The 26665-nt window shown below is 42.1% G+C and overlaps 2 protein-coding genes across 7 annotated transcripts in view; one reads left to right on the top strand and one right to left on the bottom strand.

Annotated features, from left to right (window-relative positions):
- The window catches only part of LOC134223079 (phospholipase A1), a 178569-nt gene extending 163756 nt beyond the window's left edge, over positions 1-14813 (bottom strand). Inside the window, exons 1-2 of one of the 5 annotated variants that reach the window (XM_062702213.1) lie at positions 14676-14813; positions 3624-3883 (exon numbers count right to left, since the gene is read on the bottom strand). In XM_062702213.1, coding sequence (XP_062558197.1) covers positions 3624-3678 — 55 coding nt within the window. In that variant the 5' untranslated portion in view covers positions 3679-3883; positions 14676-14813. Of the gene's footprint in view, positions 1-3623; positions 3884-4033; positions 4463-14675 lie in introns of those variants that run through there. The other 4 variants (XM_062702214.1, XM_062702216.1, XM_062702215.1 and 1 more) reach the window with 4 other exon arrangements.
- LOC134223077 (ensconsin) overlaps positions 1-26665 on the top strand; it is a 348052-nt gene that overhangs the window by 255381 nt on the left and 66006 nt on the right. The window lies entirely within an intron of this gene.

Genomic DNA, 26665 nt, shown 5'->3' with positions numbered 1-26665 from the left:
TCTTGGCCTCAGCCATAGGTACTTGGAATGAGGCAACCTGCATTCCCGCAAAGCCTTTGCGTAACCGAATCGCGGATTCCTGGATCTCGACATTACACTGATCCTTCAGTGCGTCTACCAGGTCTCCGGCTTCGGTTATTTCATCCATGCCCTTGCACTGGATGTTCAGGACTGGGCACAGGGCTCTAACCTGGACCCTGTCACCCAGGACCTCTTCCGTCAACTTTTTATACTCGGAACTCTTCCGAGTAGCATCCCGCTTCAAGACGAGAATCATCTCGCCTTTGCGCGTTCTTCGGATGCAGTTGACATCCCCTCCTAGACTAGAGAGCTTCTCACATACATGACATGTGTCAAAATGTCCATATCTGTTATCGGTCAAAAGTTACGTCCGAATGCCGACATCCAACCAGTGCCGACAACCGACCACCTTCCTCTACAGCTTTAGAAAAATGAATGCGTCTATATCGAGCGTTTCAAGTGGTGGAATTAAATGGGATAGTACCAACTCGTCATATGACAAGTGTTTTTTAACTTTTTTGTGGGGATTTGCGATAGGATACTAAAAGCAATTAACAAACAGATCTACTATAGACAAACCGATCAGCTTTTTGGGTACTATTTTTTGGCATTTCAGCTTAAAGTTTTAGATAGGGGGAAAGACGGCTTTGGCAGGTTTTGTTCTATTATTGGCAGGGGAATGTTTAAGCCAAATTTGAGCCTAGTCAGTCATAAAAAAAACCCTACCAATAATAGAACAAAACCTGCCAAAGCCGTCATTCACCCTATTTCTGTTAAAAGCTTTCAAATATCAAATCTCGCGTAAACCGTGTTTACGGCTTACAAGCCAAAGTTAAACCTTCTCTCATTGATCCTGAGGCCATTTATCATAGCTTAGGGGTCGTTCAAAAATGATGTCACAGGTTTTAGGGGGGGAGGGAGTCTAAGATTTTGTGACAGTACATGTACTAGGTATACAAAAAAGCGTGACAGAGGGGGGGGAGGGTGTCTAGAAATCCCAAAAAGTGGTGGACGTCATATTTGAATCACCCCTTAGGTAAATGAACACGACGATCATGTAGCGGAAGGCTTTGTTTACTTTTGACTTAAAGCCCTAATCATATGTTCTAGACCAGCGGTTCTCAACCTTTTTCTCTAGAGGTACCCCTTGGAACTTTTGCATTAATTGAGGTACCCCCTCTCGAAATTAGGCTTCCAATCCTTTTTAAAGAATAATACCGAGCCCTTTGAAGGGAAGCGCCTTTAAGCTTTTGAATCCCTTTGAAGTAGAGTTTTGCGCCTCTTCATTAGAGGCTTCTGAGCCTCTTGCAGAGAAGTTTCAGAGCCTCTTGAAGGTTTTTGAGCCACTAAAAAGGAGGCTTCCTTTGCAGCTTAAAACGACGCTTCCGAGCCTTTTGGAAGAAGGCTTCCCTCTTAAGCCTCTTAAAAGGATGTTGAAAGGAGTCTTCCGAGCCTCTCGATAGGAGCCTCTTGGAAGGAGGCTTTGAGCCTCTTGAAAAGATCTTGAAAGGAGGCTTCCGAGCCGCTTGAGAGAAGGCTTTTGAGCCTCTAGAAAAGAAGGCTTTTGAGCTTCTTGAGAGGAGGCTTCCGAGCCCCTTGAAAGAAAGCTTCCGAGCCTCTTGAAAGAAGGCTTCCGAGCCTCTTGAAAGAAGGCTCCTGAGCCTCTTGGAATGAGGCTTCTGAGCCTGGAAGGAGGTTTTTGAGTCTCTTGAAAGAAGACTTCTGAGCCTCTTGAAAGTAGGCTTCCGAGCCTCCTGAAAAGATATTGAAACGAGGCTTCCGAGTTTCTTGAAAAGATATTAAAAGGAGGCTTCCGAGCCCCTGAAATGAGGCTTTTGAGGCTTTAGATAAGGGGGCTTTTGAGCCTCTAGAAAAGAAGACTTTTGAACTTCTTGAAAGGGAGGCTTACGAGCCTCTTGAAGGGAGGCTTTTGGGCCTCTTAAAGGGGATTTTTGAGCCTCTTGAAAATAGGCTTCCGAGCCTCTTGAAAGAAAGCTTCCGAGCCTCTTGAAAGGACGCTTCCGAGCCTCTTAGAAGGAGACTTTTGAGCCTCTTGAAAGTATGCTTTTGAGCCTCTTGAAATAAGGCTTCAGAGCCTCTTGAAAGGAGCCTTCCGAGCCTTTTGGAATGAGGCTTCTGAGCCTGTAAGGAGGTTTTTGAGCCTCTTGAAAGAAGACTTCCGAGCCTCTTGAAAGTAGGCTTCGGAGCCTCTTCAAAAGAGGTTTCCGAGCCTCCTGAAAAGATATTGAAAGGAGGCTTCCGAGCTTCTTGAAAAGATATTGAAAGGAGGCTTCCGAGCCCCTGAAATGAGGCTTTTGAGGCTTTAGATAAGGGGGCTTTTGAGCCTCTAGAAAAGAAGTCTTTTGAACTTCTTGAAGGGAGGCTTTTGGGCCTCTTAAAGGGGATTTTTGAGCCTCTTGAAAGGAGGCTTCCGAGCCTCTTGAAAATAGGCTTCCGAGCCTTATGAAAGAAGGCTTCCGAGCCTCTTGAAAAGAGTCTCTCGAGTCTCTTGAAAGGACGCTTCCGAGCCTCTTAGAAGGAGACTTTTGAGCCTCTTGAAAGTATGCTTTTGAGCCTCTTGAAATAAGGCTTCAGAGCCTCTTGAAAGGAGCCTTCCGAGCCTTTTGGAATGAGGCTTCTGAACCTGGAAGAAGGTTTTTGAGCCTCTTGAAAGAATACTTCTGAGCCTCTAGAAAAGAAGTCTTTTGAGCTTCTTGAAAGGGAGGATTCCGAGCCTCTTGAAATGAGGCTTTTGGGTCTCTTAAAAGGGATTTTTGATCCTCTTGAAAGGAGGCTTTCGATCTTCTTGAAAATAGGCTTCCGAACTTCTTGGAAAGAGGCTTTTCAGCCACTTGAAAGGAGGCTACCGCATCACTTAAAAGGAGGCTACCGCATCTCTTGAAAGGAGGTTTCCATGCCTCTTAAAAGGAGGTTTCCATGCGTCTTAAAAGAAGGCTTACGAGCCTCTTAAAAGAAGGCTTACGAGCCTCTTGAAAGGAGGCAACCTAATCACTTGAAAGGAGGCTTCTGAAGTGCCCAGGAGGCTTCCGAGCCTTTTTTAAGAAGGCCTTCAAGCTGCTTGGAAGAAGGCTTCCGAGATGCGTAGAAGGATGCTTCTAATCCTCTTGCAACGAAGCAACCGAGCATTAGTGAAAAAAAATCATTTTGTTCATTTGACGTTTTGCTCGTTCGATCTTTTGTTCCGCAGCCCTTTATATATTGTGCTGGTTGTGGAAGGCAGAATTCAATTGGGATTCATTGATCGCATTGCATATTATGTACAATATATTTTGAAATAAAAATACACAATTATCAAAACTATATCAATGAGTTTTGATTGGAATTGTAATACGTCCGCCATTACGCATGTTCGTCCGAGGTACCCCCTAGGGCCAGCGAAGGTACCCCCAGGGGTACATGTACCCCAGGTTGAGAACCGCTGTTCTAGACAAAAAATATTCAACTATGCAATTTAAAAAAAAAGTTGGACTATTTTACCATTTCGTTGTGCATTAATAAATGTTTGATTTTAAATAATTTCTTGATAACTTGTCATCAGGTAAAGTAGATTGAAACAAATTCGTGGGCTCATAAATACTCACCCAAATACAACGTGAAAACTGTACATAGCGCCAGTTGGCTTTCACTGAGGACCATCTCCTTATCTGGGCTAACGACTTCGAGCACAGCAACGCCGATTCTCCGTTCTCTCTGTTATTCTCCGTATTCACGATTCAAACTACTCGAACACTGTTGCACTACACTTCTCTATTTTCTACTCAGTCGGGCAATCTCAACATCCACTGCTACCGATTACTTGCACAAAGTCTATTCACTGCAAAATTCCGATATCAATATGACACTGGAAGAGAAATTCAAAGCGATTTACAAACATTTGCACTTGCACTTGGCGACCACTTTATCCATCATCCGTTCGTGGGAAACACACCGAGCTGCACAAAGAAATCACTCATTCGTCAAAACTAGGTTCCCCTTCGTTGCCCCCATCTACCTCAACTGTGCTCCATTACTGCCACCATCATCCCCATTAGTTCCTTTGACCGGACACCGGGGCGGCAACCGCCCGGCATAATTTCGAGCTTCTGTGCCACTGAGTTTTCTCATGTGGGTGGTCTCTTTCGGAACACTCAAAGGGAAATTTCAAAGCATGCACTTTCAACACGTTAGCTGGTCGGTGTCTATTAATAGTCAACATGGAATTGCCGCTATTTGTCTCTTTTGTGGCTTGAAATGCAGTGACCTGATTGTCTACAAGAGGAGGGCTTTGCAGTTTTGGTCGATATCTGGCCTTTGAGGATGAGCGCGATGACAGGACATTACACATCTGTTACCTACATAATTCGGAAAGATTAATAATTTGAACAGATTTCAACCACTATGCAAGGCACAAAAGCTCCTTAAGTACAAATGCATTCTAACTTACAAATTTGTGGCACAAATTGTGATAACCAGGCGATAAACATTTTTAATTGTTTAGAAATTAGAAATATTTCATTGGTGTCAGTCACTTCTATGGCGAAAAAATATCTCTGAAACCATGGTGTTTTTAAGGTGTTTTAGGTACTTTAATAGCGAACAACTTGATATTGCTGACACACAAGGTGGGCTTCCTCACCAACAACGTCGTGTCAAGTACCGGTGTTAGGTGGGGTAAATTTTTGTTTTGTTTCAAAATTAGCGAAGGAAGTTGAAGTTATTTTTGTGTGCAAGCAACTGAACCGAAATCCCCTCGTTAAGGGTGGAAACGAACTGTGACTAGCTAAAAAGTTATTAGGGGCTTTAGCACTCGCATATTGCAGAATCATAAATGTGTCTGACTGCCAGTCTGGTTTCGTCACCTTCCGCAGCAGTTTATGCATGAAACTTCCAAGTTCACGCCGTTGATATCTTTCGCATTTCGAACATTCATTTTTGTTCAATGTGGTAAAATTTTTTTTTGGTTCAAAACAATATTCCAGTATTGTGAGTTCATATGCCCAATTTTACAACACTAACCAATAATGAAAAATGTTATAATTCAAAAGATATTGCCGACGTTAACTTGAATTGGAGCTTTCAAGCATTGAGCTGTATACAAATTTAGACAAATATAAAATGTGACATGATCGTAATTCTCACTCATCATCACGAACGAACATTGATTTTCGCCAAGAAATCGTGTTGGGGGAAAAGAAAAAAGGTCTGATGACAGATAACCATTTCTCCCTCACTGTCAGTGCCGCGAAAAGTTGTTTTACTCGTTTTCGCACTCCATTCTTCCTTTTTGTGCCATCACCAATTCCCAAAAAAAACTGTTATGGAACAAACAACCTAATACCTACATTTCCAATAGAATGTATGGGAAAAAATTGTTATCGAATTTCAAAAATCGGCATTGCTCACAAGTTTCATTACCCCAAAATATGACCCCATGCAAAATTTGAGCTCAATCGGACATAATTTAGGGGTGCCTAAAATTCTTCAAAGTTTTGAATTTTTTACTCATGAAAATTTTCCCAAGGGGGGACGTAGAGATCTGATGTTACTTCAAAAAACAATTTATTTTTTTAAATCGGTTTTTTCTCTTAGAACAATTTTGGGATTTTTTCAGGTGATGAAAAATTAAAAAAAAAAATTTTTTTCATCGAATTTTAACACCGGACGATACGCAAAAGTTTTCGCAGCCAAAAATAACGCACTATGCAACATTTAAGCTAAATCGGACATGAATCAAAACATTTTCCCCTGTCATAAGACGAGTTTAAACAAGTCGAGTCAAGTCAAGTACAAGACACTGAAGACGGCCTTACTGTTGAGGTCGAAATACGTATCTGTCAGGATACAATTAAGTGGTGGAATTCAATGGGATTGTTTAAACTCGTCTTATGACAGGTGAAAACATTCCACTAAAAAGCTCAAAATAATTTTCTTATCAAAACATTTTGTTTTTCTTTCAAGGTTTTTTCATTACCAGTATTTATTTGAACTTTAGAAGAGGAAGCAGTCACACTGTTTATTATTATTATTTTTCATTAAATGGAGGATATTCTGTTTGTTGGGTAATATTTGCCATTGATTGGTGGTGAAGTATGGTGTAGCTCTTCGTAAGTTCATGTTTCATTAGCGAGCTGAGAAACAAACCGCTAAACAAAGTGCGCAAATAACAACAGAAGCGTTGATAGCTGTATGAAAAGGAAAACAAATCAATCAAGCGATTGGTAATAGGGCAATTGAATTTAAAATTTTGCGTTACCATTTTGAAGAGAACTTAGATCCAGCGGACAAACAAAAAGTAATCCAAGCCATTCGTGCACCAGGTAAATATTTTTAACTTAAATATATTCAGACTATGAGTTTCTAATTATCTTATCATTTACAGAGTCACAGGAAATTGATTCTGCAAAATCTATAGTCGAGGCGCATGAAATTTCAACGATCGTGTTGAACTATTTCGTGCAAGGTAGCATATAGAAAAACTTGTTCAAAGCTATAGAAATTCTATACTTGACATCGATGTTACGCATTGGAATATTTCAGAGGTGTATAAAATTGCTAAGAAGTGAGTTCGAAGCCTGGAAGTAGTGAATGACAATGCAGAACGAGGTATAGCATTAATAAAAGATTATAATTCCAAACTCTCAGTAGATGAGGATCAAAAACAGTGTATTCTGCAGTTAGTTGAGGAGCATCGAAAAATGTACAAAAGTTCAAAAAATCTTAGCTCATTTAGAAGAACCAATTTATTGAATAAAACAGTATGTCAATATAACAACTTCTTTTTTTACATTGCTCACGTAATTTCTTGAATTGCTTTTTCAAACTCCTTCACTTATTTATTTTATAAATAAATCATGATTATCTATTTCAGTTAACATCAATAGACAAAGGATTTTTACGTCGATCCTTTTCAATGCAAATCAAAACCGTGTAAAAATAAAATGCGCTATAAAAATAAACCTCAGTGTCTAGCAATCTGATTTTTTTTTCCGTAAATCTGATCTCAAAAGTTGTCAAAGTTTCAAAAAATTCAAAATTTTGATAGCAAGATTTCCCCTTTTGAGAAAAAAAACCCTTTTGAGAAAAAAAAAGTTTTAATTCATTTTGAGCAACCTTAAATCATGTCCAATTTAGCTCAAATTTTGCATAGGGGGATATTTTTGGCTACGAGAACGTTTGTGCATCGTCCGATGTTAAAATTCGAGGGAAAAAATTTCATCTTCTGAAAAAAAAATCCAAGTGCCGAAAATGTTCTAAGGGAAAATATCAAAGTCATTTGGCATCAGAAACAAAAATTCGATTTTCGACTTTTCCTTTGGTTCCCCCTTGAAAAAATTTTCATGGGTAAACATTTCAAAACTTTGATGAATTTTAGGCACCCCTAAATCATGTCCGATTGAGCTTAAATTTTGCATGGGGTCATATTTTTGAGTAATAAAACTTGTGAACAATGTCGTTTTTTTTAAATTCGAAAATGTCATTTTCGTTGGCGTCCTAACCTGCATGCAGGCGATGTGGTAGTTTGACGCCATTTTTGTTGATGTTCTAGGGTATAACGGGCTTGGTGGTCATATGGCTACCACTTCTGCCTCATACGCCGGAGGTCGTTGGTTCAATCCCAGGCCCGTTCCATTCCTCCTACTTTGTATCTTTTCATATATTTCTCATCTTCTAGCAATCGCTAGAACTGGAAATAGGCTTTCATACCGTTTCCATCTTCTATCCCTAGACCTACAACTTGATTAGTTCCAGCAGGTAACTGTTGGAATGGAATTCAAAATAACAACTGGAATTAAAAATAAGCAAAAAAAAAAGCTCTTTTCGGCATCCAATTATAATACAGCACCACCCTTTCATAATTATCACATTGGCAACCCGTTAACCAAGACGAACCTCTACCATAAAACCTTAATCCCAAGATTCCAATAAAATTCCGCAGGAACTCGTGGCGAGTGCAGAGGTGTTCTCGGCTTGCAGTGGGCGAGTGACTGCATCATCAATTCCTTCCCATCCCCGATAACCGTGAGGACTTGGCCAGCGACGTTATCGGCTATCCAAAATACTAGAGCTCTCGGACTGTGCACATTGAGGTTGGAGAGCGAATGCCATGTTTTAATTTCCCTGGAAAATTACCATGCGATAACAATACTTCAGCACAGAGCTAACCGCAAGCGCAATAACTTTACTGTGGGGAATATAATAGTCCGAAAAAATCTGAGATGGGATGCTAGCAATGGTTAAAGCATGACAAATGAAGATCATTCAGTGATCGATTCTTGATGCGTAGGCAAGCACGCTTCAAAATGTTTAACTTCAGACACTTGTTTTCTACGCAAGAGTAAACGTACGTACTCTATAAGAAATCATGCACTACAATACATGACGGTGGTTGCCAGGGGCTAAGGAAGTTCAAAAATCCATTATTTTTTAAATAATGTGAATCAAATAAAGAGCAGCCCTTACTTTGAAACGTTAAATGTGCAAAAAAAAAACCATTAAAAAATCGTAAATAACTGATTGTTACCTGACAGATACTTCGCGTATCTTTTTTTTGCAGGGAGAATGCATTTACACACTAACCCAGCACACGTGCATTGTAGTTGCCAAACTACCACACGGAAGTGTACTGGAGTGTCGGACTCGACCGTACCGGTAATACCGACTAAGTCTCCCGCTATAACGAACGGGCTCCGACCTACTAGGTCGGACGATAGCCTGTCGATCATCTGGTTGAACTGTTCCATTGGCCACCTTGGTGGGGCGTAGCAGCTACAATAGAACACCCCATTGATCTTGGCTATCGCGACACCCTCCGCGGAGGAGTGTACAACCTCTTGAACGGGGTACCTTCCCGTTGTGCGGATTGCCGCCGACCTAGACCCGTCCGCCACCCAGTTGCCATTATCGGCAGGGACGTTGTACGGGTCGGACAGGAGGGCGACATCGATCCTCGACTCCGAGACCACCTGCCACAGCAGTTGCTGGGCAGGTGCACAGTGATTCAGATTCAGCTGTGTTACTTGCACGGCTTTTTCCGATTGGCTTCTCCGAAGGGACACGCAGGCCCACCCATAGCATGGTTCCGGGCCTGCTTCTTACTGGCGCAGATAAGGCACCTAGGTGCCTTGTCGCATTCCTGCGCCTTGTGTCCCTCCTCGCCGCAGCGACGGCACATCTTGCTTCGGTATGGGCCCTTGCAGTCATAAGACTTGTGCCCGGACTCAAGGCACCGGTAGCACCTGTCCACTGAAGGTGGCTGGAGCACGCTTACTGGGCATACTGACCAGCCGATCTTCAGCTTCCCTTTCTCAGTGACCTTTTTGGCGTCAGCCACCGGTAGTCTGAGATAGGCTACCTGCGTACCAAAGAATCCCCCTCTTAGACGTACAGAGGACCGCTCAACCTCTGTGCCGCACTGCTCTTTGACGGCAGAGACGACGTCTTCCGCGGTCGTGACCTCGTCCAGTTGCTTACACTGGAGGGTCACTTCCGCACCCAACGACCTGACCTGAGCGCCATCACCCAAGACCTCCTGGGCAAGCTTTTTCTAAGCCACTCCGCTGGATTGCGCGCCATGCTTCAGTACCAAGATCTTTTCACCGTTCTTGGTACGTCTGATGCTACGCACATCCTGGCCCAGGGCGGATAGGCTATCGGCCGCTCGCAGCGATTTCAGGACATCGGCGTATTTGTCCTTGTCGGTTTTCACCAACAAGGCATCGCCTCTGTCTCTCACCTTCTTCGTAGGTCGGGGGGTGTTTGACTTCCGCACCCTACTGACCAGCTGCCAAGGATTTGCGTCCCCTTCGGCGGATATCAATGGCTGGCTGGGGCCAGCTTGTGGCTCAGCAACTTGTGCCTGTCTAGTGCCTTTCGCCTTCTTGGGCACACGCCCTTCAGGCTCCGGTGCACCATCCAGGCGACGCTTCGCCTTAATGGTAGCGCGATTGGGTCGCTTCAAACTTGGCGTTTTCTTACCCTCACTGGCCGTAAGGGCGGTCGCCTCTTTCGCCGCAGTAACACCGCTAGGGGAGGAGAGGGCCTTGGCCTGCGTACCTTTGGCTACCTTCTCTGCTGCCGCTACACGCCTGATATAAGCGTCCTGTTCTTGTCTTGTGACACGAACAGCTTGCCGAAGCACCAACAGGCTCTGCTTAAGCTCCTTGTTGGTGTTATGCCTGCCGCTTATGAACTCGATGATCTCATCGAGCTGCTCGGCCACCACCCGTATCCCTGGTAGTGACTCGTCAGGCGTGCGGGCAGGGCTACTCCCCACCACCACTGGAGACTCTTCGGTACTGCCTTCGTCACTCACTTTGCGTATCTGAAGGAATAAAATAGACCCCCTCTCGCGGTCTTATCCAGCAACTCCTCCTACCTCCTCGTGGCGCTGGCCGGTATACGAGCAACCTTAGGAAAGATGGGGTAATCGGCCCCGATGGAAACTATGGTCGTATGCTGACAGGGAAGGGGGGGTTTGCTCCTCTCTGATATAAATAAACTGATGAGCTTTGCACTACAATGCAATTTTGATGGAATTTAGATCGGTAAACGATTTTAATCGTGCATTCTTATGCGATGTGTAATTGTCTGGATTGTCATTTGGCAGAAGGAGCCATTTGGCCCAAAATGTCCTTTCTGCAACCTTTCTTAAAAAGTGTCGTTCGGCTGGAGGTCATTTGACAGAAAATGACTTTTGGACGAATGGGTTGTTTTGCAGGAAGGACATTTTGGGGCCAAATGACCATTCCTACCAAACGGCATTTTCGGTCAAATGATCTTTTCGGTTAAATGATTTTTTTCGGCTGTATGACGCTTTCGGTCAAACCATTTTCGATCTGATAACAGTTTCTTTCAATTCGACCTAATGGGATTTGGTTAGATAACTTTTGGCTTAAAGACCAATATCGATTTGAAAACTAGAGAGTTTACAAAATTTTGTTCAACGTAAATGTCATTAGGCTAAACTGATGGATACTTTTGACTAAATTACCCATTCAGTTATTGACATTTGGTCGTATGACTTGTTTGTCCAAACGATATTTCTGGCCCATTCTGTCAAATGACCATTTCGACCAAACGGCATTTTCGGGCTGATGGCCTTCTCGGTCAAACGATCATTTCGACCATATGACCTGTTAGGGCAAATTTCTTTTTCGGTCAAATTACCAGATTGGCCGTATGTCGCTTTCGGCCAATGGAATTTCCCAAGAATTTCTTATGGACAATCGTCACGACGACGTCAGAACGTTTATCGCCTTCTATCTTAAAGAAACGTAATAAAAAAATCGCCACGCCAATTTACGCAGCCGCCGATCAAAATTCTGACTAATGCTGTTTTTTAAGATTAGCCCGATTTTGAACGAACATCGGGTGAACTTTTCAGGCCTGTTCACACGTGCAGTACTTTTTCGGTTTTTGTTTTCGATTTTAAAAATAGTTAGAGTCTTCAAAAAATAGGGGTTCTTCGGGATAGTTGACCTTAAATAAGCCAAGGAATCGACTGAGACAATCGACAAAGACAATAAAACAAGATACGATTTTTTACGGGAAAGGTCAATTGTCCGTTATACCAACATGTCTTTATGCCAACTGACAATTAATCAAATAGCGTTAGCTCACATGATTTAATGCCAAATGACCTGCATCCTGAAACATCGACCCAATTCTATAAACATTTTATACATTTACCAAGAATTAAAGAAAATTTCAAAATCTGGGAAATGGTATTTTCTAGCAAATATCTTTTGGGAAACGGTACTTTCTGGTAAATAGTTAAATTTTTCGGGCGATTGTCATTCTGGCGGTTGGTTTTATGACGAAAGGTTTTCTGGCGATTATCATACGATCCTGTTATACATGCCTATAGCATGCACTAAATTGGGGCATGGAATATCATACACACGACCATGATACAAAATATAAACTTAAATTATTTCACATCAGTATTGTTACATGAAATGTAACAAAAATTAACACCATTGAACCAAAATATTTCAGAAATCGTTGCAGTACACGTGACCGAATGTTTACATGAAGTGTATACTTCATATTGCTTCTTCTTCTTCTTCTTATTGGCATTACATCCCCACACTGGGACAGAGCCGCCTCGCAGCTTAGTGTTCGCTAAGCACTTCCACAGTTATTAACTGCGAGGTTTCTAAGCCAGGTTACCATTTTTGCATTCGTATATCACGAGGCTAGCACGATGATACTTTTATGCCCAGGGAAGTCGAGACAATTTCCAATCCGAAAATTGCCTAGACCGGCACCGGGAATCGAACCCAGCCACCCTCAGCATGGTCTTGCTTTGTAGCCGCGCGTCTTACCGCACGGCTAAGGAGGGCCCGTCATATTGCTTACCGTTATGTTATTTGTTAGGTTACGTCAATGTTATTTCAAAATTGCATCATCAGGGTCTTAAATAGTATGCCTATGAAATATAGGTGACAGAACTCAACTTAAGTTAACTTTATATACAAAATTAATTAATTTACACACATTTTTTAGACTAAAGTGCTTCAGAAGTATAGGCGCCGATGAGTGCCTGCAATGATGTTATACTTATTACAAAGCTTAAAGTAATAGCTCATTAATCCCATTTTTTCCGCTATTGTATTTTATTGTTGCGATAAGCTGTTTTTTACCGTTTTAGTTTGAAATACGCATATATTTTTTTGTCTATTTCTAACTGAAACCTTTCAACTTAATTTTTAGATTAAAAAACACCTAAATAAAGTTGAAAAAATAAAACTCTTAGATTAAACTTGAAACGATCGATATAAATATATAATATTTAAAACATATGTAATGGAAGGGATTGTTCAATGATACAATCCTTTGTATAGTTTTTTTTTGAAAATTTTTATTGCTTGAAGCAGCAATTATTGTGTAGTTTTTTCCCAATCGGCTAGAAGATACCACATACAAAATTTATTACTTCCAAAACTTTCTCCTGCCATCCGAGAGTCAGCCAACTTTTTTCTTCACATACATTTCATTTTTGGAAATACGTAATCGTGCTGAAAACTTTCCAAAGCAGATGAAAATTCTTAGTAGTGGACATTAGAATTATTCAATACTTTATCATCAAAAAGATTCTACCTATTAAGTAAATTTTAGTTTCAAGTTCTAATGTTTGTGCTCGAGATAAATTGAAACACACTTTTCTTGCCAGCAATAAAGACTGTTGGTTCTGAGATTTGGTGTGTATTATGGCATTTTGGTGTTTTTTAACGCGGTTTTGAGGCTTTGACCTCGCTGATTCGCGCCTTGCTGCTAACTGCGAGGTTTCTAGGCTTACCATTTTTGCGTTCGTATATCATAAGACAAACACGACGATACTTTTAAACCCAGGAAAGTCGTGAAAAAGTTTAACCCGAAAATTTCCTAGACCGGACCGGGAATCGAGCTCAGCCACCTTCAGCATCTCAGCTTCATACATCTCATTATTACTGTGAATAAACTACAAAACGTTTCATTTCAAAAACATTTTTCATTCAGCGATAAAGCTCGTAGTCTAGAAATGGCATGGAACTGTCGATAGACAGAAAAAAGCCGAGCCGGATATTTTACAACAATTTCAAGCGTGAATTACATTGGCGATCATTACCATCAACCATGTTCTTTTGAAACCTAACGTGTTTCTGTCATTATCTTTAAATACTGTTCCATTACACTGAGATCGAAGCAATATATATTCAAACAGTTTGTAATTTAGAGGATCCAAGGACTTAAATTTAAAAAAAAAATGTACACTCCAGTTGAAGCAGTTTAGATCAAAAATATTTGGCATAGCTATTACACAAATGAACTCATCCTCAAGTGACCGATTCAATTAACTGCATGCCTACATAAAAATTAAGCCGGAAAGGCCTTGATCAACCTCATGTTACAGTGGTCAATTTATCAGTACTCTTTGGTGTGTTATTCTTAGAGCACATTTTAGAAATAAATTACTACACTGTTGTAACGCACTTAGAACTATCTAACAGCTCTTTATTCCCTTACAATGTCATCACCGATCAAGCGTCCAAAATGTAGCCGATCTTTTTGCAGCATCACTTCCTCTCGCAAAGGTCACACCAATTCACAGCCAGCGTGGTGGCACTACGATGGATAACTACATATCGCATCAAACTCATCAAGCTTCGATCGCACACAAATCACAATTGCTCACAGAAAAGATGTACACACAGGTGCACCTGTCATCGATCCGAAACCGAAATCACTACGCTCCGCACGCCGCGCATGTAACGCAACACAGCAGCATCATAAATATTCCATCGTTTGCTGGTGGATGCGGCACGATCGGGACGCCAAAGTCGACGCCCATGCCCGGTGCCGGTTTTCAAGTGCAATCTCGTTAACCGTGACTTTCCGCGGCATTATTTGCACCGGCGACGGCTCAACCGCCAAGTTCTTGCACAACTTCCCAACCTTCGTCGTCGGATCTTAAGTGTCGCTTACATGGCCCAGATATACTATCCTACATACACTCCTAACCCCACAGAGATCGAGATCAAGCGGTTGAGGTGGGCTTTTCGCAACCCAGCGTCTACTCTTGATCTCGGTCTGTCTTCACTTTAAAACACCCCATGCAGAGAAGCTACCCTCAGCAGCTACGGCATTTTCCAACCACCCCCCGGAACACCTACGTTACACTCCGTTACGAAGACAAACTGTATACGAAGCACGCGAGAAGCACCTGTAGTCGGATCCAATATCACCGATTGGCAATCTGTTGGTGATGCTTTGTTTTGGCTCCAACGTGGATAAGTCATGAACGCGCCGCGATCGCTAATCGACTGATGCTTTGGGCCACCGTTTGAACTTCAATAAGCGGACCGCGGCAACGCACAGACAATTTTTTTAACCATTAGAGCGTTGCTCGGCGAGACGTCACCGTTCGTCATCGGTATCGAGTTCCGCTCTTGTTTAGCACTTTATGTACATGCTGAATGTTAGATTTATCACTTAACATGTGAAGAAATTGATTCGATAGACGTGGTCGTTCGTTCTATTGTGATAATGCAGCTGATGTAGGATCTTTGTTGAACGATTAACTTCAGATTTCCTGCTTGTAAACATAGTATTATGTACGGTTAACTGGCATCTCCTTAGAGTATTGGCAACTAGTGTATTCCTACACTTTTCGCAGTCTTCTCATTCAGTAAGTGCAACTAATGAAGATTTTTTGAATGTTTTAAATGTCATTTCAATCTATCAAAAATACAGGCCAGAGCTACAAGAGCGGGAGCACCAAGACACACTCCAAGTGTAATTTCAGCCCAGCGCTAATGCTCATGGGCGTGCAATGTTTTAACATACTGGAGTGACATTTTGAAAATTTAAATATCTCTTAGTGAATGTCTTGCTTTTGAAACATACAAATAATCACAGTTTTAAAAGTTCACAAAAAATAGTTGCCACCCCACATTTGCTGCAAATAAGATTGAACGCAATATTGTCTTTGGGGTCTCCACCCAAGTCACAATATTCATTCTTTTTTTTTTTTTATTCGTATATTTATTTGGTCGGCACTCTGTGTTCTTAACCGCTACTGTGCCGTGATCTACTGTGGTACTCTGCTCTACAGAATCCACACAGAATCTATTTATAGATGTCCATAATTCGTCTTTGTTGTCGTTGCCAGTCCATATCATCGTGTGTCCATTGTGTTCATTTGTCCATGTGGTGAATCCAGTGATCGTTGCGCTTTGTTCGGTTGCCATTAATCGAAGTACGTTGGAGGAGTGCCCCCGAGAAGAACAGTTTTGTCAGTCGTCATCAGGCAGCCGTATCGGTGAGGCGCATTCCCCAAACGCCACCGTACGGACTGCGCTGCTGGCGACTGACGAAGGTTTGGTGGAGGGGCTGGGAATCGAACCCATGACCATTCGCTTATAAGGCGAACGTATAGCCAACTACGCTACGGGACCCCCCACTAATATTCATTCTTGTTGGATTTATTTAATTTTTATAGCGGATTTATGACAGCAGTCACCATGTCTAATTGCTCAGATTTATTGGCTATCTAATTGCTATCAATAAACCTCTAATGAATCTGCTAGAAAAGCTTCAAACGTCAAATGCCGATTGATCTTATGAGTAGCTTCACGGTTGTAACGAAGAGCGCAATAAGTCCTATTTTCAAAGCTCGATTAAAGTAATGTGACCAGCAAGCGTCTATCTGGACGCCTATCTGGATTGCGTCACTGGCTTGAAAATGGATTCTCCAAAAATGCATTTCGCATAGATTTTGGCCCAAAAAAATTAAAAAATATATGTAAGGCTGTATGAATTGTAATAAATTTGTAAAGCGAAGTTGAAAAATGAAGCGTACCGCGAAATGCGGAACATATGGTCACATTAGATTAAAGCCACAATTTTTGGTCGTAATAACTCAAATATTTACATTGCAAAGGATTTATAATGGTGTTTCATGGGGCTAACATTTTTCGGATCGAAATCTATGATGGCCATATTGAAAATAGAGAGCCATCTTCAAGTCAGTAAAATTCATCATATTTGGGTGAAATATCAATAAATTCAGTAAAGAATTACGATATTGCTGTTATAATCATTTTAAATGTATTGCCCAGAACTATATTATTTTGCGGGCGCATAGTGTTCAACCTAATTTTTGCACTAGCTTTCACCATGAAATCGATCGCGCACCTCATTTCCATGAAACGCTACGCTCCATGCCTTCTTGTACCTGCCGGATCGGAAGCAGACACCATCTTTGCAGCGTTGATGTCCGGCATTCTTGTAACATGCCCTGCCCATCGTACCCTTCCGTACCCTACCCTTTATTGAGACTTCGCCGCCATGAGCCTCTGGGTCTGCCTCTGATGCGATGTCCCGCTGGGTTCCAATCTAATGCTTGTTTACAGATTTCGTTTCCGCCCTTACGTATAGTGTGGTCGACCCAGCCCCACTTCCGGTCCCAAATTTCTGTTGCTATCGGCCTCTGGTGACAACGACGATAGAGCTCGATGTTTGAGATTCAGTTGTGAGGCCACCAGGCCCGAATTATATACCGCAGGCATCTGTTGATGAACACCTGCAGCCGTTGAGTGATAAACATCATGTTTCGCTAGCGTATAACAGCACAGATTTCACGTTAGAGTTGAAAATTCGTATTTTGGTGCGTTCACTTATCTGCCTGTTTTTCCAGATATTTCTTAAACTCGCAAAGGCAGCCCTTGCTTTCTTGATCCGTGCGCCTATGTCGATCTTGGTAGCGCCGTCTGACGCCATTTGGCTACCAAGATATTGGAAGCTTTCAACATTATCCACTGGTTGCCCGGCTACTGTGAAACTGGAAGGAGTCACCGTCTTTCCGTCCAACGATTTGGTTTTGTTGACGTTGATGACTAAGCCTGCCGAAGAGGAGTGCTCTGCAAGGTCGTTGAACTTACTCTGCATATCAGAGCGCCGTTGAGCGAGGAGTGCAACGTCATCAGCCAATTCGAAGTCGTTTAGGTGCTCCATGGTTATATGCCATAACAGTCCGTGGTTTGGTTCACGATCAATCGCATCTACCAGAATCTCGTCGATTACGATGAGGAACAGTAACGGTGATAGAATTCATCCTTGCCTCACATCAGCTACGACCCCGATAGGGTCGGACAAGACCCCATTGTGGAGCAGTCTACACGAGAAGGCCTCGTACTGTGCCTCGATGAGGCCGATGATTTTCTCAGGAACCCCCTTGCGTCTTAGGGCGCCCCACATATTCTCGTGATTGAGATGGTCGAAAGCTTTTTCGTAGTCAATGAATGCCAAGTAAAGGGACTCTTGGAATTCGTTGAACGGCTCCAGAATGATGCGGAGCGTGACAATATGGCCCACATAGGATCTTCCGGCACGGAATCCAGCCTGCTGCCACCGGAGAGTCGCATCGATCTTTTTCTGAATCCGGGCTAGGATAATTTTGCATAGAACTTTGAGAACGGTACACAGTAACATAATGCCTCGCCAGCTATCGCATAAAGTCAGGTCACCCTTTTTGGGCACCTTCACTAAGATACCTTGCATCCAGTCGACCGGGAAAGTTGCGGTGTCCCAGATATTACGAAATAAATGATGCAGTAGTTGAGCGGATGTCATGGGGTCAGCTTTGAGCATCTCGGCTGATATGCGATCGACCACTGGGGCTTTATTCAATTTCATGCTTTGGATGGCTGTTCGAATCTCTGGCAGTGATGGAGCTTCGGTATTGACGCGTGTTATACGTCGGATCCTAGGCAGATCATGCCGAGGTGGGGGTGGCTTGGTCGGCACTTGAAAAAGTTTTTCGAAGTGCTCGAACCATCGTTTCAGCTGGTCAGTTGGGTCGGTCAATAACTGATCATTCGCGTCTATCACAGGCACCACCCTTTCATCTTCGCCCCGCTTAAGCGTCGTGAAATATCGTAGAGGAGGCGGATGTCCCCGGTTGCAGCGGCTCCCTGTCCTTCGTCGGTCAGAGAGTCTGCCCACGCTCGCTTGTCCCGTCGACATGAGCGTTTTACTTCCTTCTCAAGAGCCGAGTATCGTTGACGGGCTAAGACTTTGGCTCCCCTGGTTTTTGATCGCTCTATCGCGGCTTTGGCTTCTCTTCGCTCCTCTATCTTCCTCCAGTTCTCATCGGTAATCCATTGTTTTTTCTGGGTGCGCAGTTCGCCCAGATTATTCTCGCTGGTGGCGATGAAGGCATTCTTGATGGCGGTCCATTGGTCTTCCACGCTGCCACCTTCCGGAATATCTGCAGCACGCGTCTCCAGTTCTTCAACAAAGGACCGTTTCACCGTGGCGTCTTCCAGTCGACGTGTGTTGAACAGTCGTCCAACTCTCCTCCTGCCGACGAATCCGCGCAATGCGCAGGCGTATTTCGCCGATGAGGAGGTGATTCTCAGACGCGATATCGGCACTACGTTTATTCCGTACATCAAGAAGGCTCCGTTTCCATTTTCGACTGATGCAGATGTGGTCGATTTGATTTTCTGTAAAGCCGTCACGGGAGACCCACGTGACCTTGTGAACCGGTCGATGAGGGAAGAGCGATCCCCCGATCACCATGTCGTTATTACCACAAAACTCTGCGAACAGCTCTCCGTTTTCGCTCATTTCTCTGAGACCATGGCGTCCCATAATGCGCTCACGGTTCGTGTTGTTGGATCCGATCTTCGCATTGAAGTCGCCCAAACAGATCTTGATATCACCCTTCGGAATTCTATCTACGACGGCATTGAGTTGACTGTAGAAGTTCTCTTTGTCTTGCAGATCGGAAGCATCGGTTGGCGCATAACATTGGATTATAGTCCAAGGTTTCAGACCCGTGTTCTAAATCTGGCAACGATTATCCTTTCACTTATAGGTTCGCACTTCATAAGCGCAGAGTATTCCTGAGCGCTTAGTAGGAAGCCAACTCCACGATGTCGGGGAGCGTGTTCACCTCGTAAATCGGAGTATAGCAGAACTTGTCCCGACGGCGTTCTGTGTCCTCCAAAGTTTGGCCAACCGACTTCACTCAGTCCCAGGATCTCAAGCTTCATGCGGCGTGCCTCATTGGCAAGTTGTGCCAATTTACCCTGCTGGGCTAGGGTTAAAACGTTCCATGTTCCTATTCGTGTCCGTTGTTTCGCGCTAAGAGTCGTCACCGTAAAATTAGTCCGTATTATTTCATTATCGGATTCTCGAACAAATTGATGTGTCGGGAACAGTAGGTTGTTGGCCCAAGGTTCCCTATCCATCGGGATGGGGCTGCCATCTTAGATATAGCTTCCGGGGAATAGCATTTCATACTCAGCCGCTGGATGCCAGAACAGACGCTGTTGGAGTCGCACCTCCTTGGTGAACAGACGCTCGATCAGTCGGATCAAATTTATTTAAAGTCCCGCACAACACCACGACTAGGCTAGTGCGCAGCTTTTTATAGAAGTTCAACAGAGCCCACTGTCGAACCCCACCACATCCTAGGCAAACCCCACAGGACGCACCCTCTCACTCTAGCTGATGTCAGAAGGCCAACAGTGCCCAGGCTACACTACCAGCTAAGTGCGCAACCCTTAGCTGGCGGTCAATTGTCATCGGAAGACCCGTGGAAGCGGGAGTATTGGAACTTGTAAGGACCAGAGCTATGTTGGGCGCTCCTTTCCGGATGTCAACTCACCATTTCGTAGCCCAGGAGGTCCTCCAAGAATTCTTCCAGGAGTTCCTCCTGAAATTCTTACGAAAGTTCCTTTGGGAGTTCCTCCGGGAACTCTTCCAGGATTTCCTCCGGAACTCTTCCTGTAGTTCTTCAAGAAATTCCTCCAGAAGTTCCGCCGGCAGTTCCTCCAAGAATTCCTCTGAGAATTTCTCCGGAAATTACTCTGGGAGTTCCTCCTGAGAAGAACACCTGGGGGAACTGACGGTGAAACTCCCGGAGGAATCATCGTAGAGACTGCCAGTGGATCTTCCGGAGAAATTTCCGAAGGAACTGACGGAGGAACTCCCGTAAGAACTCTCAGAGGAATTTCAGGAGGAACTGCTGGAAGAATTCCTAGAGGAATTTCCAGCTAAATTTCTGAAGAAAGCCTATATGATTTCCTGAAAAAAGCTTCAATGATTTCCTAGAAGAGCTACTGGTGGAACTCCCGGAAAAATTTGCAGAGGAACACCCGGAGGAATTCCACAGTTGTGTGGTGGAAGAAGTTGCTGGAGTCATTTCTAAAGAATCCCTGATAGAATCCCCTATAGAATGTCTGGAGCAATTGTCGTAGGAATTATTGGAAAAAGCTTGTTTATTGTTTTTCTGCCCATTTCAAAATAAATACTATTTCAGAGAGGATTTATTTAGAAATTCGGATGCATGGTTCTAGTTTTCTAAAACATATGTAAGAATGCAGGATTTTTATAATAATTGTTATAGCCGATTTTATATTCTTTCTGAATACTAAGTTTGTTAATAATTTTCTTACTTTATTTAAAAATGTGTAATGTGCAATAAATCATACATTTTTAAATCCATCATTGTTTTAATCATTATTGTTGGTAAATTAAGCACAACGCGAGCGATATATCGTGGGCGTGATTGGCGGTACGTTTTAGTACAAACGCTCAGCGTGACGCGACACGCAATGCGCTATTGTGATCCAGCCTTTACTTTTACTGCTACTAATATTCATGTGTTTTTATAAAACTGAATGTGTTTTTATAAAGATGATGCGCCTTCATAATTCACGACTAACATTATTATCTGCTGTAAGCAAGGATCCAAAGTAGACGAATTCATCAACCCCGTTTATCGTAACACTGCTTTCCAGGCGGACCCTGTCGCGCTCGGTTCCGCCTGCACTTGTAGTATTTATTCAACTTGGCAAGCCTCATTGGATAAACGTGCAACTCGTGCTGAAAAAAATCATCCTTTTGCAACTATTTCAATCCCGGGCATAACGGGGTCATATTCAGATCGTTCCCATATCCCATCAATACCCTAATGCAATCCGATTCAATCTAAATCTATAGCCACCCAATTTATATGCATACAGTTCATTTAATCTGATTTTAGCCAAGCTACTATGATCGATGTTTTCTTCCTATTAGCCACTTATTCCGTTACCACGAACCTCACCTTTGATTCAAATGAAATTTTAAAAAAAATCTCCTGGTAAAAAAATCCTATTTATATGAACCGCATTCTTCGTCTGGTGTCCACCACAGAGTCACTAGATGAACTTTGGTCACATTAAGTCGAGTTAATCTGGCAATTATTCATGGGGCAGACATTCATGGAAAAAAATCGCGCAGCTTTGCAAACGGCAACAAAAAAAAATAACTGCTATTGTCTGGCAGTATAACGGCTTCAGAATCTCACAACTTCCCGAATGCCATAGTCGCTTCTTGCTTGATTAGTTCAATTTTGCATATGTTATCTTCATCAAGTGGCTGAACAACTGCAACTACATATTAGAGCAGCTTTATTACCGTTCGTTACAACGAAAGGCTATATTTTGACTCGAAAAACATCACATCTCGATATTTAAAGAACCCATCCCAAGCAGACGAAAACAGATAAATAACATCAAGTGTTGATAAGATAGCAAAATTAGATATGGACATGATTGATATAAGAGATAAAAGATCAGGGTCTTAGTCATTTGGCTTAAAGTCATTTGGCATAAGGTCATTTGGCATAAAGGCCATTTGGCATAATGGTCATTTGGCATAACGGACATTTGTCATAATTTTGAACTGTAAGAAAAGTGTGTCATTTGGCCATAACAGACATTTGGCATAATTTCGAGCTGTGAAAGCAAAAGGGATATTTCATGTAATGTTTAGCGTAGATAAAGTAGGTCGAGGCTGTTTTCTGATAAATTTAGATTGATGGTAGACATTTTCCGAAAGAACGAAATAACAAAACGGCAGAATTACTTCCGAGAGAGGGATCACATCCATCAATGACTTATTCCGGCCACATGCCTACTTTAAAAATTGGGATTACACCCACCATTGCTTCAATCCGAGCATGCGTCGTAAGACCGGATCAAATCCACCATTGCCTTAATCCGGGTAAGCGCCTAACTTTAAAAACTCAAGCAACACACTTGTCGTAGACGAGTTACTAAAACCAATCAAGTCACATATGAGTTATTGCAACCAAATCAATCTGAATTGTGCTTTTCGGGGAAGAGATCACATCTACCATTGATTTATTCCCGACAAGCGCCTACTTATAAAGCAGGAGTCACATCTACCATTGCCATAATCCGGGCAGGGCCTACTTTTAAAGAAGGGATCACATCCACCATTGCCTCAATCCGGGCAAGCGTCTTCTGTTAAAGAAGGAATCACATCCACCATTGCCTCAATCCGGGCAAGCGCTTTCTTTTAAAGATGGAATCACATCCACCATTGTCATAATCCGGGAAAGTGCCTACTTTTAAATAAGGGATCACATCCTCCATTTCCATAGTTCATGCAAGTGTCTACTTTTAAAGAAGGGATCGCATCCAGCATGGCCTTAATCCAGGCATGCGCCTACTTTTAAAGAAGGGATCACTTCCACCATTGCCTCAATCCGGGCAAACGCCTTCTTTTAAAGAAGGAACCACATCCAACATTGTCATAATCCGGGCAAGCGCCTACTTTTAAAGAAGGGATCACATCCTCCATATCCAAAATCCATGCAAGCGCCTACCTTTAAAGAAGGGATCGCATCCACCATGACCTTAATCCGAGCATTCGCCTACTTTTAAAGAAGGGATCACATCCACCATTGCCTTAATCCAGGCATGCGCCTACTTTTAAAGAAGGAATCACTTCCACAATTGCCTCAATCCGGACAAACGCCTTCTTTTTTAAGAAGGAATCACATCCAACATTGTCATAATCCGGGCAAGCGCCTACTATTAAAAAAGGGATCACATCCTCCATAGCCATAATCAATGCAAGCGCCTACCTTTAAAGAAGGGATCGCATCCACCATGACCTTGATCCGGGCAAGCGCCTAGTTTTAAAGAAAAGATCATATCCTCCATTGCCAAAATCCGGACAAGCACCTACTTTTAAATAAGGGATCACATCCTTCATTGCCATAATCCAGCAATGCGCCTTCTTTTAAAGAGGAGATTATATCCAACACTGCTCTAATCAGGGCATGCGCCTACTTTTGCATTACATTGCAAATGCATTTTTTCCACGAGAGGACAATGTCTTTTTAATATTGTTATCGACGGGTGTTATATTTACTATTCCGGGGTGTTTCCCGCACCACTTAGTCACCATTTATCGAACGCAAAGAAAAATTATGCCAAATGTCCGTTATGCCAAAAGACCCTCACTTTTGACGTTGGTTACAATTATGCCAAATGTCCGTTATGCCAAATGACCGTTATGCCAAATGGCCTTTATGCCAAATGACTTTATGCCAAATGGCCCGCTCCCAAAGATCAGACGACAATATCAATATTTTGCCTTAAAATATCATCAGGAGATCAAGTTATGCTATAAGTAACAAGTGATCAATATCATGTGCCATTAGTTTGTTCTTATCCATAGCATTACTTGATATTTAAATGATAGTTCAGTCCAAATTTTTGATACTGTTGCCTGTTCATTTATCTCTTACACACTCAGTTTTATTTCTGCAGCTCGGCAAAAATCCGCACAGCCGTGCGCCAGCAAAATAAATAACTGATATTCAGGCAAAAATAGCGTTTGTTAGCTGATTTTCGGCAAATTAATTGCTGATTATCAGCAATTTTGACAGAAATCTCGGCAAAAAACATGTTTGCTGGGGCACGGCTGTGCGATTCTCGGTAAAAGTTCAACATTTTACTGAGATCCCGGTAAAAAAAATTAAGTGTGTATATCAATCAAATTCATATCATGTTTTGTTATTCTGTTCATGGCTTCTGCCCGGGATCTAAGTCACTAAACTTACTTTCTATGTAGGGGAACGGTTCGGCACTTCATCTCATAGCTCCTATTTCCATCCTATAAAAAAACGATGCTGGGTCATTAGGCCGAAGGCCATTAGGCGGAATGGTCATTAAACCGAACGGTCATTAGGCCGAATGAAAAGTGGGAGTGAGAAGTGAGGAAGAGATAGAATGAAAGAAGAAAGAAGGAACAAGGAAGAAGAAGGAAGAAGGGAGAAAATAATGAAGAAGGAAGAAGGAAAAAGAAAGAAAGAGAAAGACGGAAGAAAGAAGGAATAAAAAAGGGAAAAAAATAAAGAAGAAAGAAAAAAGAAGAATAAAGAAAGTAGAATGAAGAGGGAAGAAGAAATAAGGAAGAGGGAAAAAGAAAGAAGGAAGAAGGAAAAAGAAAGAAAGGAGAATAAAAAAGGAAGAAGGATGAAGGAAAAAGGAAAAGGAAGAAGAATGCGGTAAGAAATAGTAAGAGGAAGAAGAAAAAAAAGGAAGACGGAAGAAGGAAGGAAGAAAAGGAAAAAGAAGTAAGAAAAAAGAAGAAGAAAGAAAGTAGAAGGAAGAGGAAAGAAGAAATAAGGAAGAAGGAAGAAGGAAGAAGTAAAAAGGAAGAAGAAAGAAGGATAAAGGAAGATGGAAAAAGAAGAAGGATGCGGGAAGGAATAGTAAGTAGGAAGAAGGAAGAAGAAAGAAAGAAGAAGAAAGAAGAAGAAAGAAAGAAAAAGAAAGAAAGAAGAAGTAAGACGGAGGAAAGAAGGACGAAAAGGGAAAAAAGAAGAAAGAAAAACCCAAATTAATCCACCTAGCGTTGGTGGTGCCTTTCTCGCGTATTATAAAAATGAGTAAAACATATATGAGGGGTAAAATTTTCACTTTACGGGGATAGATTTTACTTTTTACCTCAATTTATATCTATTTGCGGTCATTTAAGTGCATTGCAGCGGCTTCTGAAGATTTTTTTTTTAGTTTTGAATTATTTTTCAAGAGGGGACCCTTGGTAAAAAAACAATGTTTTTTGAATAACTTTAGAACGCAATGGCCGATCGAACCAATTTTCAATAGACCACAATCCGCGTTGATTGCAATTTGTTGCGAGCAAATCGGATAATGCTAAGTACCGTCAACTGGGGGGAAGATGATCATTTTTAAGACAAAACATGCAATAACAATGTGTGTTTACATTTTAAATCGAAACAAATATTTTCAAAACATGTACTGCTATACGTTGCAATAATCAACAACTTTAGTTTTCTGAAATGCGTTCGCATTTATTAATATAAATTAAATTATCACACATTTTTTGAATCATCTGGTTTGGGGTGAAGTTGATCAAGACAGCTCTACTAAAATCATTAAGACCTAGTAGTCAAAATACACTAGGTTATTTGTATGAATGTTGAATTTACTACGTAAAGAAGTCTAAGAAGTCAATATTTGAAACGAAAATAGCGTCATTTATGACTATCTCTCTCTTTCTTCCACAAAATACATTTTCATGATTATAATCGAAAAACTCGGATTTCTACCTAGCGGTAACATTACTTGAACGGAGAATATTGTTGACTACCGTTTCATAAAAAAATTGGCACTTTTGACTGACACATCAAATGATCATCTTCACCTCAATGATCATCTTCCCCCCAGTTGACGGTACCAAAAAGTGTGTCTTACATTTTTGTACCACACATACACACACACACAAACAGACATCACCTCAATTCATCGATCTGAGTCGATTGATATATAACACTATGGGTCTCCGAACCTGCTATAAAAATTTCGGTTTTGGAGTGATACTATAGCCTTTACGTATACTTTGTATACGAGAAAGGCAAAAAGAAGAAGAAATAAGGAAGCAGGAAAAAGGAAGAAGGAAGAAGGAACAAAGAAGAAGGAAGAAGGAACAAAGAAGAAGGAAAAAGTAAGAAGGAATAGGGAAGAAGGATGCAGGAAGGAAAAAGAAAGAAGAAGAAAGGAAGAAGACGGAAGAAAGAAGCAAGAAAAAGCAATAAAGAAGAAATAAGAAGAAAGAAGGACAAATGAAGAAGGGAGTTCGTCAGGAAACCTTGATTAGCTGGCAGCAGAAATGGACAAATGGGGAGTTGGGTAGATGGCTGTATTCAATTCGCCCACAGGTGTCGAAGCATCCATGATTCAAAAAATTGAATATGGACGAGCCTTCATTCAAACCATGTGTCGTCTAATTTCCAATCAGTGCACTTTAAATACACATCTTTTCA

This window comes from Armigeres subalbatus, chromosome 3 (assembly GCF_024139115.2).
Source record: "Armigeres subalbatus isolate Guangzhou_Male chromosome 3, GZ_Asu_2, whole genome shotgun sequence".
Classification (NCBI taxonomy): domain Eukaryota; kingdom Metazoa; phylum Arthropoda; class Insecta; order Diptera; family Culicidae; genus Armigeres; species Armigeres subalbatus.
The sequence above is the reverse complement of the archived record's forward strand: the minus strand, read 5'-3'. Positions and strand labels throughout refer to the sequence as shown.